Below are 14365 nucleotides of genomic sequence, written 5' to 3' on the forward strand. Positions count from 1 at the left end.
TTTAATTATTCAAGTTGCACTCCATGGATAGCACATTGAGCATTTATTTTTGACCGGATATTGAGGCACTTATTAATTTCATAGAACTGCATGTTGAGCATTAGCCGCAAACATCAATTAGACAACAATAGTACACAGTAAGGTATTCTTATCATTTTATATTTCATCCTATGCCAATATTCAGTAGCCTACACATGAACACCCAAGAGTAGTATGGAATCCACTCAACACCAATTTGTACAAGTAGATTTAAGCATCTAAAAAACCAGTATTTCCTTCATCGAGGGGCTGAAATACCCCTTCCCTAAAAAAATAGAAACGAATATACCAACTCAGCAGTAAACTATGACAAAATCTTGCCTCAAAATCTCTCCCCAAAACGGAAAAAAACTGCACCAGTTCCCGAGTTATGATCAACGGCATATTCTGCTCTTACCAATCCAAGTTTGAGACCAACACCATAAGAAGATCCGTGACCCATTCGCCTGTAGACTTCTGTAGGATTCCCTTTGACATCCTTTGAGCTTCCTAGATCATTGCCATGCTCAACAAACGCATAAGCATGTGTACCCTTAACAGGTACCCGTAACTCAGCTGCTAGCTGTAGATGGAACAAAAAACTTCGATAGTTGTTCCAAAGTCACTAGATGATATGAAGATTATGAAAGTAAGTACTAAATGTTAGGCAGAAAATCACAAAAATGCAGTGGTTCTTACCTCGAGGATGTTTCTGGCTGCTCCAAGCTCACCCATGTTATAACCCCTTACAGAATAGGGACCCCCAAGAGGAAAAGCATCATAACTTGGAAGGTCACCAACACATCCAGCGTAGTGGCCATGAAGGACAACCACTGGTGGTGGTGGTTTCCCAGCCGCTTCCTCGACTTGCATCAACTGGATAAATCGTGTAATGGTTAACTGATAACGGTTAAAGAATGGGAAGTTGCTGCCAACGCCAAGGCCTTGATCAACCTGAACTGCGTATAAAACTAACACTGTCAAAATAAAAGACTGGGAAACATGCTCCAAGACCATAAACCTAGAAAACATTGATTTAGTCTTCAAATTACAGCAAAGTGACTATTTCCATTAAGCAAAATTAGGCACAAGATTCATTCTCAAATCCAAACATCAACACGTGTGAAATTCCAGTCAACTGCTTCAGTGGCCTGCAAACATAGGATTGATATTTCCAATGTAAATCTGACAAAATGTAGTTACAAATTTTAAAGAATAAGGATTCTGCAAAAGTCCCTTCTATATTAGGATGTAGTATAGAGCTTTGAAACAGTAAGCTTGCAAAGACTAGGTGCAAGGAGAAAAAGGAAAAAAAAGGAGGGTAAGCTGCCTAATTTCTAAACTATAAACTATAAAATAAATGTGCTTCAAAGGATTTTTCGAAATCATTTGGCCAGGCTATGGTATAGACATAGATAATGTAACAACTACTGGATGCAACTTTTTGGCTTCTACCCCAAAATTACGGCTAGAGATAAATGTTGCTATTAGGAAATAAAATAAAAAAAAGATGTTAGGACTATTTGAAATAATCTAAACACTATGGACAACAAAAGGCATGAATGTAGGATAATACGATCACCTGGAACACATTCCTTTCTCCAACTATAGCTCCATTCACAAACTTTGTATTATCTCGTGTGATGTTTGCCTGTAAAAATGCCATCCTATCAATACCAGTACCACTGAGCGTGGTTGGAGGTCCATCTGCACTAATATCTCCGCTAGGCAAAACTCTTTGACCACTGGCACAGATATGACTACTCTCATCACGTGTTGTTATATCTTCCATGACTAGTCCATAAGTGAATTTACTTTGACGTGTGAAATTCTGCATGGGAAACGAGATATAGCAATTAAGATATTAAATATGAAAATAAAAAGTAAAAAAACCAACAGCATAAATAGCCAGGTCAAGATTTATGTATATACGACAGTCAAATTACCTCTGTGATATTGGCTTTAAGACCAGCACGATCAACCCATATTGGGGGCACTTGATCCACCTGTGGTCCCCCAGTGAATACTGGACTCAGCTTTCGGTTGTTGAAGCAGCTTACACGGAGGGTACGGTTGCGTGGATGATATACGCCATCCAAATATGGATGTGCATACTCAAGCTTAAATGCAAGATCATCCTGTACCAAATACCAATCACAATATTCATGAGAAACTAAACTATTTAATCTACAACAGAAGTGATGAAAACTCACTGGTCTATTATAGGTAAAATACCTGAGGATTGAAGAAGTTGCTAGTTGTCAATGAACCAGAAACAGATCTATTCAACCCTTGCAGATTCCGATGTTCAAACCTAACTGTTCCTCCTGGCTGCAGTGAAGCCTATGCAAACGTTGAACACAAAGTAATTACATTAAAAATGCGCAACAACAATTCATGGATAATAAACAAATTGGAAATCCGCCATGACAAAATTACCAAAGTGGGAGGCCGTCCTCGTCCAGGGGCAATTCTCCACACAGTACTGACTTCAGCCGTTTTCTGATCCAACTCTTTTAGCTTAATTTCAACAATAATGCCTCCCTCGCTCTTCTCATCAGGCTTTGGATTCACCACAATGTTTGAAAACAAAGCAAGGGATGAGTTTATGTTCCTCAAGGCTTGCTTGGCAGCTTCAAAGTTAAAAACGTACCCTGGGCGAAGCTATTAGTTCAATACAAAATATCAGCACATTCATCTAAACAATCCTGAACTAGAGACACAGAACTAACCATATCAATCACATTACAATGAAATCACACGCACCTGCCTGGGAAGTTCTCTTTGCACCACCGGGATTTGGGTGTTGCCTTCAACAACATTCCCAAGCTTGTCCAGGAACATAATGGTCAATTGGGTAATATCCCCTTCCACAACCTCGCAAACAACCTCCTGGGTATTGAGGTTCCCAAAGTTTACAACCTGGGCACGAGTATACCCTTCATCATGGTACCACTTCTGGACATGGTCCCTTATCCTCTGAAGCAACCTGGCACTAACTGCTCCCTGGCTCCTCAACATGTCTGCTATCTCCCTATGAACTGACATTGGCAAAAGACATGGCCTTGCCCTCTCCATCCTCCTCTTGTAGTTCCTCTCTTTGGACCTGTATCAGTTCAGCCGTAGCACAACGAAGTAATTAACTAACTACCTACCAAAAGTCCAAAACTATAACTACCACAACTAACTAAGTAACTAACTAATTAACTAACTAACTAATTAACTAACTAACTACTATCATAACGAAGTGTGCTGAGACTCATTCTCTAACTAACTAACTAACTACTATCATAACTGTAAAAACTAACACGGCTAACAAACTAACTAACTAACTAACTGTCATAACAGTTATAACTGATTAACAGACCTGTAGTACTGGAGTCTCTCCTTGTCAGTCATGTCGGGGTCCATCTCGATGGGCTTGGGCTGAGCCATGAGACCGACGTTGATGCAGCGGAACTTCTCGGCAGACTGCCAGGTGCTCTCCGTGAAAGCGATGGTGAGGGAGATGGTTCCGTCAGGGTTGGTCTTCCCTTCCATGTCGATCTTCTCGAACATTCCGCAGGAGGCTAGGGTTTCCACCTCCTTCTGCAGCTGCGATTTCCTGTACACACCGCCGGGGCGAAGCGACACCATCTCGAAGAAAGAGTCGTCAGGTGCATTGATCCTGACCCGGAGGCTCCGGTCGAAGAACGAGATGTCGGAGATCTTGTACTTCTTGAAAACACTGAGCTTTTTCAGCTGCACCACGATGTTGGCGGGAAGACCGTGGGAGTCCCATTCCGGCGCCGGTGATTCGTCGGCGGCGATGGCCGGAGATAGACAGAAGAATCTTGACCAGAAGGATCCGTCGCCGCCAAACCAGCCTCCTCCGCCTCCACCGCCGCCGCCGCCGCCAAGGTTGCCGCCATTTCCTGCATTACCACCACTGCCGGAGGAGAAATGTGCGGATGCATTGGGGAGGAGGGAGCGGAGAGGGGAGGTGGAGAAAACGACGATGGAGGCAGCGGAGGAGAGGGCGAAGGTGGTGGAAAGGGTTTTGATGAGAGTGGAATAGGAGTGATCTTTGGTGTGGTCAGAGGAGGATGAAGAAGGGAGCTGGCATTTGAGGTAAGAGGATGTGCGGCACGGAGGGGGGAGGGTCGGGGTGGTGATGAGGTGGCTGGCGGCGAAGGAGGAGTTCATGGTGGTGACCGGTGAGTGTTGACTCTCACTGTCGCACTGTGACGGACAAAGGCCAATTTAGAGGAGTGCTAAAACCAGCAAGTTTTGTAATTTGTAGTCATTAATTAATTATTATTAGTATTTTTAATAGTATATATTTGTGTAAGAATATTCCTCTCGAGCTTTACTTCAATCTTGTGTTAATCCGGTGTTCTTGGCAGCTCGAGCTAGACTGGGAATATCTTGGTGAATTTGGATCCGAGCGTGTTACCTCCAAAAAAAATTCCAACGCATAAGTCAGTAAAAAATCACTTATCAGAAAGAGTGCATGATCAGTGGGTTATGTGTTTTGTTTTTATTGTGTGGCCTAATTATTTATTTTAGTTGATTTATAGGCTCCTCTCTTTGAACTATTCATCAGTCTATTAGTCGTGAATAGCTAGAGTCGAGATTCTTGAGAAGAAGAGAGGTCTGTTGATCATAGAGGACTAGGACCGAGTGAGGATTTTGGAGGGAAATGGTTTAAGATGATAAGTTTAATTTAATTTGAATTTTGTCTTATCCAATCGAGATATAATTCGTTTTTCTAAGATATGAGGGATATGATACGGTATAAAATTACTTACTTTTTTTTGGCTAATTAAGTATTGGTCAAATTTTAATAAAACTATTAGTTCCATAGACTTTTTGGCCCATTTATTTCATTATGTTTGTTATAAATTTACATTATCATCAAATATATACTACTCTACAACATTATTATAGAACATACGAATATCAATTCCACTTATAGATATTGAAATGAGTTCAACAATCTTTCCTGTGTTGGCCTGGTCAAATTACTAATTCAGGGTGATTCTAATTTGTTTGGTTTAGTAGCAAGAAAAACTGTTAGTCTACACGTGTAGAGAAAAGAATCCACAAATGGGTCCTAATGGTGCATGCTGAGGTTCTTCTTGATCATCATTTCCCAGTGCAAGAACCCCGGAAGCCATTGCATGACCACGGTTCATTCTTTGTTAAAAAAGCAATTATGTCTATTATTATCATTATTATATATTTTCCAAAGAAAGAGCAAATATAAGAGCAGATTTATTAAAAGGCGGAAGCAAATTTGTTGATGTAAAAAATTTAGCTACAGAAAAAAATGGCTCAACTCGAACGCCCTCAGAGACCTGGTGTTGAAACTTCAAAAACTCCCACCATCCATACCATGGAACAACTCCTCCGAGGTAAAATCATCATCCTATAATGTCTTTTGGCAAAGATTTGATTATGGTATATGCTAGTATTTACCAACATACATTCTTAGATGCTGAAATTATCATTCTAAGTTATTGTTTTGATGCACAACAGGAGAAGGGTCTAAAGTGTCACCAAAAGGTTCTAAGCTATCGCCAACAGGTTCTAAGATGTCAACCAACACTGCCACCTTGTCCTCCTCCTCCACCTCCTCCACTTCTAATTCATCACCTTTTTTCAATAAGTTGAGGCACCATGACTCGGAAGAAGACCATAGCCCGAACCAGAAGAAATCAGTCCTTGCCAAAGTGAAGGAGAAGGCTAAGAAATTGCGTCACAGCCTCAGCAAGAAAAAGCACGACGATGGAAACCAAACTCCCTCACCCAGCTCTGGCTTGGAAGACGAAGGAACACACGACGAAGCTGAATACCATGGAGCTCCAAGTAATCAAGACCTTAACTTTCAATTTTCTGAAAAGGTTTCTCTTAACTTTGATCTTATGTTGCTGTGTAAAATTATTATTTCAGTGTACGAATCTGAGAAGGCACATCAACCAAAATCAGGTCTAGGAATGCAAGAAAAATGTTTAACTCGGTCCTTCTCCAAGAGAACAACTCATCCAGCAACTGTGGCTAATGCTGCAGCTGGAGCTGCTACTAGCACCAATACTATTGATGCTGGTTCGAACAGGGTAGCGACGACTAGAACCTTAGCTCATGAACTGAACAAAGGATCACATTCTATGACTTCCAAGTTTCAAGGCCTCACTATTTACAAACCTGATGAGCTTCACACTTCAACATCACCAAAGGATGGAACTCAAAGTAGTTTTTTTGTTTCTGCTCCAAGTACACCTCCAAAGACATCTTCCCAAACTTCTCCAAGCGCAGCACGAATTTGGTCAGCTCCAGTGACCCCAAAAACTTTGGCTCCAGTGTCACCACAGACTCCTTCATGTTCATCTGCTCCAACTACTGGCAGGTATGCCAGCCCTGGCTCGCAGATATGGGATAAGGGTGTTTCGGTGAAAGAGTACTTGATGAACAAGCTTGAGCCGGGAGAAGATGAAAAAGCTTTGTCTCAGGTGATATCTGAGGCCATGAGTCCAAAGAGAACTCCAGGTGATGCAGGTGTGATGGAGAAGGTGAGAGAAGCTGTAACTTCTTTGCTCCGAACCGAGGAACCAAAACAAGAAGACACAACAACCACTATCACGACCACTGACACCAACATTGCAAGCACATCCTATCAAAACCCAGTATCTATCAGTGCTGCTCGCAGTTCATCTCAAATTCCAGTATCTACCAATGCTCTAGAAGGTAAAGCAGCAGTTCATTCTGGTAGTATAATCTGTTTATTTTTCCTCATATAGTTCTTTTTTGTTCTAAACATAACCTATAGTTCTTTCTAAATATGCAGTGGTTCAGGAAGAAAACCATGAAAGAATTCTTCAGGCAAATTGAAAGTTCCCATGATGTTTATGGCTACCTTGTGCTATATGTATTCAATTTTTGTTCTATATTTTTGTATATGTATCCAATATTTAGACTGGAATGATCATTTCCATTTACATTTGTAAATTTTAATTTGTATGTATTAATATCTTTGTACTCCATGTGGACTTATTGTATATTTATATTACACTAAATATTCTTCAGTTTTTTCTTTTAATATTTTTGCCATGAAAGATCAAAGCTAAATTCTAAACTTTAGTTATGAGCAACAATAAGGAAACTACCATTTTTCTCACCATAAAACATATTTACATGGCCAACGAATTCCAAGTGGGAGATGTATACATTGTATTACATTACATGCGCTCCAAAATTATATTCCATTAGGATTACAAGATGCTAGTTTAAGCTGTCACTTACTCATTTCAAGATTTTGGACTCAATATCTTCTAGGCTCAAGCCTTTTGTTTCGGGAACTGAAGATATAACAAAGATAAGTGACAGTAAAGCAATAGCCCCAAAAAGGAGAAAAAGGTTTTCTGCTCCTAGAAACTCCTGCAGAAGAAGCCAATGCAGATTAGAAACTCAAAGAGTTGACAAAGAAAGGTAAAAATGGTGAAGTTTACACTTGAATGAAAAGTGAACATGAAAGGTAAAAGGATCTAAAACCTTTAAAGGAGAGAATGCAAAGGTCACAACTGCATTTGAAGCAAAGTTTGTTAGAACAGCCAGACTGATCCCCCGTCCTCTCGTGCGCAATGGGAAAATTTCTGATACCATTAGCCAACTTATTGGGCCAAATGATACCTGCAATGCAAATAGAATTTAACATTAGTCTACTAAACAGAGAGGAACTGCTGTGTCTGTTCTTCTCAAACAGGATTGGTTGGAATCCCCTTTAACTAGCAGTAGAGAGGTCCATGAATTACAATTGATGTCAACATATATTGTATAGTCCAATTTGCAAGCCTGGTATTTTCTTTTCCACAAAAAGCAGCAAGGCCAATGACCAGGGGGTATTTTACCTGATAGCTACCAACATAAAGAAGTAAAGCCGCGACAGCAATAAGTGGGAACCCTCCAAGAAATTTATAATAAGCAGAAAGAAGAGCTAAAGAAAGGGCCTGCAGAAATTTAAAATAAAATAAAAATCAACAATAATGTGCATTTGACAAGTTGCAGACAGAATACTCCAAGAATATGTTAGTTTAAAATGTTAACGAATCCGTACAATGCCAGTGACACCTCCAATCAGAAGAGGCCTTCTCCCCAAATCATCAACTTTTAAGACAGCAATCCATGTCATTAGCAACTGCAGATTCATCAATAAGAATAAATTGTTGTCAGGTTCACAAAGCAGACACTCTTCCTAGGAAGGGGAAAAAGAAAACTAAATAGTTATACCTTGAATAAGCCAATAACAACTGAAACTTTGGTAGCATCGGCTGCAGCAGAAAATCCGGCACTCTAGATAAAGCAAAAATAGAGAATAATCTAAAGTGAGAAAAATGAAAAAGAAAAAATTCTATTTCAGAAAAGAAAGAAAAACTGAAATTATTGATAACATACCTGAAGAATTGGACCTGCATAATACAGAACACTTGGTTGGCCAGTTATCTAGAGCAAGAAGGTGTCTAATCAGAAAAATAGTAGATGGAATATTCGATATTTCCGTCAATAACACGATAAAAGCGGAAGGGGAAACTACAATCGTGATAACTATGAACTGACTCATTGCATAGAAGAGGCACTACCTGTTGAAATAAGACAAGCCCCCCACCAATTATGAAAGCTTTCAGATTGGCACCCTGAAACACCTCCAAGAAACTCCCTTCTGATTCCTGATCTGCATATGCAGACTTCAATGAAACAAGGCTCTCTTCTATTTGCTTCTCAGATTCTTTGTCGCCGGGTGGTCGGCCCCTTAATTTACTCAGGGAGAGAATTGCCTTTTCCTTCAAATCTTGAAATGAACCCTTCCCTTGAACTGCCCTGAGAAGCAACCACCTCGGAGAGGGAGGGAGACTCAACATTCCTAGCCCCATTAGTACAGCAATCGGAGCACTAAAGCCATACATAAACCGCCATCCCCCAACGGCATTAATCTCAAAGCTTCCCACAAAATAACCAAGCTGCACAATAGTTCATTCCCAACTCAGCAAGCTCTTTAGTTAATAAAAGAGACATAAAAGTCACAAGTGCAATACCAGAATCCCCAAGACAATGAAGAGTTCTTTTAATGATACTAGAGTCCCACGGATTTGTGATGGACATGTTTCCGCAATATACAAAGGAGCACCGTGCATGGCCTGCAAATCAATTCGTTCGAAGATGATGCAGTTATAATTAACATTACAAAATACATTACAGGTCATAGTATCCTACCAAACCTATACCAAGTCCATAAAGCAGCCTTCCTGCTAAGAGGACATTGAGCTCTGGTGCATACGCAGTGATCGAACCGCCAAGCACATATAACAGTGCTGCAACAATGAGTTGTCTCTTCCTCCCTAATGTTTAAGCCATTTTACTTGATTAATAAGAAGCCTTTTTTCCTGGATAACAACAAACTAAAGCTCTTACCAAGGAAATCAGCAACGGCATATGCAATAAGTGAGCCAAGAAGAGCCCCATAGAGGGAACCACTGACCTATGTATGACATTGGAAGTGAGATTCTAATTAGTATAGAAAGCAATAACTTCTCTGTAAATTTATAATAAATTTTTCAACTATGATGCTGAAATCATACCACAAGTCCAAGCTGAATAGCCGAAAGATTGAACCAAGTTATGCCACTAAGCTCAGGTGACTGTGAATTCAAATCAACAACTTGAAGCTCAATTATATAAATTATTGCACTAGTAATACAACAAAGTGTAATTGAAATACATTGAGTAACAAGTTTACCTGCAGTGAGATTGTGGCCCCTGAGGTGGCACCAATATCATAACCGAATAACAAGCCACCCAATGCTGGGAATAGAAACCTATATTTGAAAGGAACTGTATTAATCAATCGAAAGTGAAACAAGTAGATCAGGAGTTCATACATTTCAAAATCCACAGTGTTTGACCAATCCATGCACGTGCAAGTTTTACAAGTTAGCATCGTCCTAGTTCCAAGCTTTAGCCTTGAATTCCTCACAGGGATATCAACGGCAGAAGATTGAAATTTGGAAACAAAAAGGAACAAAATTCCACCCCAAAATCTATCAAACAAACCGTATAAACTTGTCACATTTTACGATTCAATCTAAACAACTTAATTTTGACTTTACTTGTTTCAAATGCTGTCAAACATGTAATTTAATCTGGCTTGAACCCAAAACAATGCAACTCCAAACTTAGATACATTGACCAATTTTGATCAAAATGTAAAGCAAGGCCATAGAATAATGAATATAAACAGTGTTACAGTGATAGAAACGTACGGAAAAACCACAGAAGACCAAGAGAATTCCTCTTGGTATGTACTTGTGTCAGAAACACGCGACTGAGGTTCCTCCCCAGAAGAAGCATACCCCTTCTGTGCTCCAACCTGCCCACAAGACTGAGATGCCAAATTAGATGAAAAAGCATGAAACTTTGAAGAGTTTTTCAGCTTTTCTTTTTGATGGGGTCCTCACGTGGAATCTGAGCTTAGGATTATGACCATTGCAAGAGAGAAGAAGAAACGGGTACTTGGGGACCAAATGATGGTTCATGGAAGTAACCATGCGGTGCTGATGACTGATGCCAACATTGGAGAGTTGAAGTTTTGAGCTCTTTATCCGTTGATGATGATGGTGAAGTGGGTTCAGCAGGGAAAGCTTGAAGCTGATGAGAGTTGTTAGTGCCATGTGAGGTCAACAAGAACACTAGACAGAGCATATGTTTTTGGTTCTTTCTTTGTGAATCTTAAATAGTAAAAATGCACGTGTGTGATTCTCGGAGCACACTCAGTTTCACACAAGATATTTAGCAATGGTTAAAAATGTAAAAAGCAACTATATGCTGTTACCGAAATCTTTGATAACTAAATAAAATCAATCAAAAACAGTCATAATTTGCTTTATTTAGTATCTATTAATTATTATGATAATTAATTAATGTTAAATAAGACAAATTCTGTTTGTTTTTTTTTTTTCTATCTAGCATTACCCTTTATTCTTTAATTTTCAGAAAATACCAAAACAATTGTAAATAAATTGTCACCAAGAAAATGATCATTTTCAAAACTTTTAACACATTATAAGTGTAGATGAAACTTTTCGTTATAAGCAATTTTGCATAAAGTGCAATAGAAAATATATAATACGTTAGATCAAAATAATTAAAAGTAATAGATAGAAAGGTGAAAAAATATATTCTAAATATATATATTTCGTTACATTTAGAAGATAGAGGATGATGATGCCAAGAAATATTAGGATAGATGATAAATATTTTAAATGTATTCTACAAATATGTTGCTAAAAAGAAATGTGTCCGACAAATATTTGAATTTAAGCATTTTCTATTATTGTGAGGTTAATGGATAATCTATAAAGGTAGCGTTTGGTGGAGAGATACAGATAGAAAGACTGAGATTGAGAGACAGAGATTAAGAGACAGCGATTGAAATAAATTTTAGTATTCTGTTTGGTACAAAATAGGATATAAGAATTAAAACAATAATGAAATTCTAATTTAATTTGTACAAAGGGTAAAATTGAAATTAATTAATTGAAATAAAAGTATTTTAGGTATAAAATGTTATTAAAGTTTTAGTCTCCATCTCTAAAAATGTAAGTCCCTTATGTCTCTATTTTTTGGAGGTACTGAAATACTGAAATTTTGGAGACAGAGATAAAAATTTTAGTACCAGTCTCTGAACCAACAAACACAATACTGAGTCTCATTCTCTCAATCTCTGTCTCAGTATTCTAATAAATTTTTATTGAGCTAATTATGGGTAAATAAATAAATTTGAGAAAAATAATTTAAGTTATCCTATCTGAAAATTAACTTATAATTAAAGATAAAAAATAAAATAAAAATAGTTAAATGTTAAATTTTAAATTTAAATTATTAATATAAAAGATAATAAATAAAGAGTTAAAATATATTTAATTAATAAAGAGTATAATATTTTTTATTTAATAAAAAACCTTTAATGATGATAGTTTAAGTTTTTATCTAAGTATTTATTATTTAACTTTTTTTTATTTATCTATAAATGTTTATAATGATAATAAATCTACATAAAAAAATAAAGCTAATGTTATATTAATGAAAGATAGATTTCAGCTGATAAAATCTTTCAAACCAACAAAAATTACTTAAAATTTTTAAATTATTCTTTATAACCCAACCTAATCTCAAACTTTAATTCTATCTTATCTCTTAGTCCCTATTCCTTCACCACCACCACCTTATTTGAGAATTAGTTAAAGTTTGAGTTCGGTAAGTTACTTTGGTTTAGGTTAAAAAGGATAATTTAAAAATTTTAAATATATTTTAAAATTTAGATAATTTTATTATTTAAAATTTATCTTGCATAATTAGAACGTTAATTTTATTTTGTAAAGAGACATTTGTGTACAAATTATAGTTTATTTTTGTTTTAAAAAAAAAAATAAATTTTATTATCATAAATTGTATTATATTTGTATTTATTAAAAAATTGAGATAATATTCAATTTAGTCTCTAAATTTATATGTGAACTTTAATTTAATTTTTAAAATTTTAATTGTTTCTATTTAGTTCTTAAACTTTGTCATCTGACTCACATTAGTCATTAGTGCAATTTTTGGTATATAGACATTGATGGAGGACAGATATAAACAGCTAAATATTAAATTAGAATCTGTAAAACAACATCATTTTAATTTTAGTGATCAAATAACTTTAAAATGATGACGTATTAAAATTAAAATAAGTTATTTTACAGAATTTAACATGATATTTAACTATCCACATTAATATTTATACATAAAAAATTATTTTATAAACTAACATGAATTATGTTCACAAAATTTAAAAATTAAATAGAAACAATTAAAATTTTAAAAACTAAAATTATCAAATGCAAGTTCACACTAGATCGAATATTATCTCCAAATAAGTTCAAGGGCAATTTACTTGAATAAAATAAAGGAGAGAAACGTTTACTGAAATGCAACAATTGCAATTTTTTTACCTGCGTGTCCTGATTCATTATTATGTAAACTATGGTAGGTAACCACGGTTTATAATTTATACATAAACCGTTGTAAGCTGGCACGGTTTCTGACTGAGTAATAATGACCATAAACCGCGGTAGGTAACAACTGTTTACGAAGGCATAAATTTGACCATAAAACCCTCTAACCTGCCACGGTTTATGAAGGGATATTTAAATGCAGAAACCCCTGTTAGCTACCACGGTTTATGAAGAGAAGAATTCTATATATATGAGTGAGATTCAAGTTGTTGAAGAGGAGCATTATCACAATGGCAAGTGAGGAAGGGAGTTTTCTTGTCTTAGTGTATTGTTATAGGAAAATTCAAAGAAGCAAAAAATATGGTGTGAAGTTTACTGATAGAGAACCGTTGAGTGTATTTATCAATTCATCAAGTACTTTGTCAGATGTAAAGAACAGCATCTTGCAAAAGCTTGAGGTATTTGGGAGCAAGTGGGTGAAGAAGCTATTCTACAAGATTTCCATCGCTGTGGTGTCGACCGGTGTTAAGTATGATACGTTTGTGATAGCGGCCGATGAAGATATTCGGGTTCTGTTTCATTGTGTTAGGAGTTTTCCAGAGGTTAGAATACACGAGTTGTATGCGAAGTTGGAGGTTAGTGTCGATAGTTCTGGGGCATCAGTTCCAGTTCATAGCTCGATTGCCGTGTGCGGTGTGTCTAGTTCGATGCCTGTGGCCGGACCAACTGTTCCTCAGGTCGCATCCCCTTCCTTTGCGGCTGATTTAGATCTAACGGAGGCAGTTGCTTCTGTACCGTTCGAGAATCCTGGGGGTCTGGCAGCAGGCATTTGAGGTGGATACCGATGGTGGCATGATTCATGATGTTTAAGGGTTCGGGGAACCTGATCGAGTAGAGAATGCAATGCGGGACGATGACTCTGACCAGGAGCCTGAAGATATCATTGGGATAGCGATGATGACACAGGCGCCAATCCACATTCACAGCATGGCCCTTCAAGTTCTGGCACACAGCAGTACCCTCCACACTTCTCCACTCTAAACTTGGAGGCTTTGGGTCAACAGGCAGACGGAGGTGCTACAATTGGGGGTTCTTCTATAGAATTTCAGATTGGGCAATCATTCCAGAATAAAGATGAAGCTGTTTTGAGTGTGAAGGACTATAGCATCCGCCGAGGTATTGAGTATAGAGTCTTAGAATTGGATCATCTGAAGTATCATGGAAAATGCAAGGAATTCGGCAAGGGTTGTAGTTGGTTGATTCGCATATCGCTTCGTGCACGAAAAGGCACTTGAGAGGTTAGGAGGTACAATGGTCCGCAC

At 37.5% G+C, this 14365-nt stretch overlaps 4 protein-coding genes across 5 annotated transcripts; 2 read left to right on the plus strand and 2 right to left on the minus strand.

Annotated features, from left to right (window-relative positions):
* Positions 1 to 117: 117 nt before the first annotated feature.
* LOC107629075 (protein TOC75, chloroplastic) lies at positions 118 to 4309 on the minus strand. Its single transcript, XM_016331768.3, has 8 exons — positions 3386 to 4309; positions 2785 to 3124; positions 2458 to 2682; positions 2254 to 2361; positions 1965 to 2156; positions 1601 to 1849; positions 718 to 972; positions 118 to 601 (listed from the first exon to the last, which is right to left on the minus strand). The coding sequence occupies exons 1-8, from the start codon at positions 4201 to 4203 to the stop codon at positions 362 to 364; spliced, it is 2427 nt and encodes an 808-aa protein (XP_016187254.1). The 5' UTR covers positions 4204 to 4309; the 3' UTR covers positions 118 to 361.
* A 907-nt stretch (positions 4310 to 5216) lies between these two features.
* On the plus strand, positions 5217 to 6797 carry LOC107632335 (uncharacterized). Its single transcript, XM_021117857.2, has 3 exons — positions 5217 to 5414; positions 5539 to 5868; positions 5953 to 6797. Exons 1-3 carry the CDS (start codon positions 5330 to 5332, stop codon positions 6795 to 6797), a joined length of 1260 nt encoding a protein of 419 aa, XP_020973516.2. The 5' UTR covers positions 5217 to 5329.
* A 344-nt stretch (positions 6798 to 7141) lies between these two features.
* Positions 7142 to 10808, minus strand: LOC107629076 (Major facilitator superfamily protein). 2 transcript variants are annotated; one of them, XM_016331770.3, is made up of 14 exons: positions 10506 to 10808; positions 10311 to 10417; positions 9788 to 9866; positions 9630 to 9689; positions 9463 to 9529; positions 9265 to 9389; positions 9087 to 9188; positions 8634 to 9011; positions 8449 to 8496; positions 8284 to 8346; positions 8111 to 8191; positions 7905 to 8003; positions 7549 to 7686; positions 7142 to 7434 (listed from the first exon to the last, which is right to left on the minus strand). In XM_016331770.3, exons 1-14 carry the CDS (start codon positions 10716 to 10718, stop codon positions 7300 to 7302), a joined length of 1695 nt encoding a protein of 564 aa, XP_016187256.2. In that variant the 5' UTR covers positions 10719 to 10808; the 3' UTR covers positions 7142 to 7299. The 2 variants fall into 2 exon arrangements, with proteins under 2 accessions (XP_016187256.2, XP_016187255.2); XM_016331769.3 differs by having other exon boundaries at positions 10311 to 10429.
* Positions 10809 to 13333: 2525 nt separating this feature from the next.
* LOC107632334 (uncharacterized) lies at positions 13334 to 14338 on the plus strand. The gene is made up of 2 exons (XM_016336029.2): positions 13334 to 13868; positions 14010 to 14338. The coding sequence occupies exons 1-2, from the start codon at positions 13334 to 13336 to the stop codon at positions 14336 to 14338; spliced, it is 864 nt and encodes a 287-aa protein (XP_016191515.2).
* Positions 14339 to 14365: the final 27 nt, after the last annotated feature.

The sequence above is a fragment of the Arachis ipaensis genome, chromosome B3 (assembly GCF_059453495.1).
Source record: "Arachis ipaensis isolate K30076 ecotype BB chromosome B3, ASM5945349v1, whole genome shotgun sequence".
NCBI lineage: Eukaryota > Viridiplantae > Streptophyta > Magnoliopsida > Fabales > Fabaceae > Arachis > Arachis ipaensis.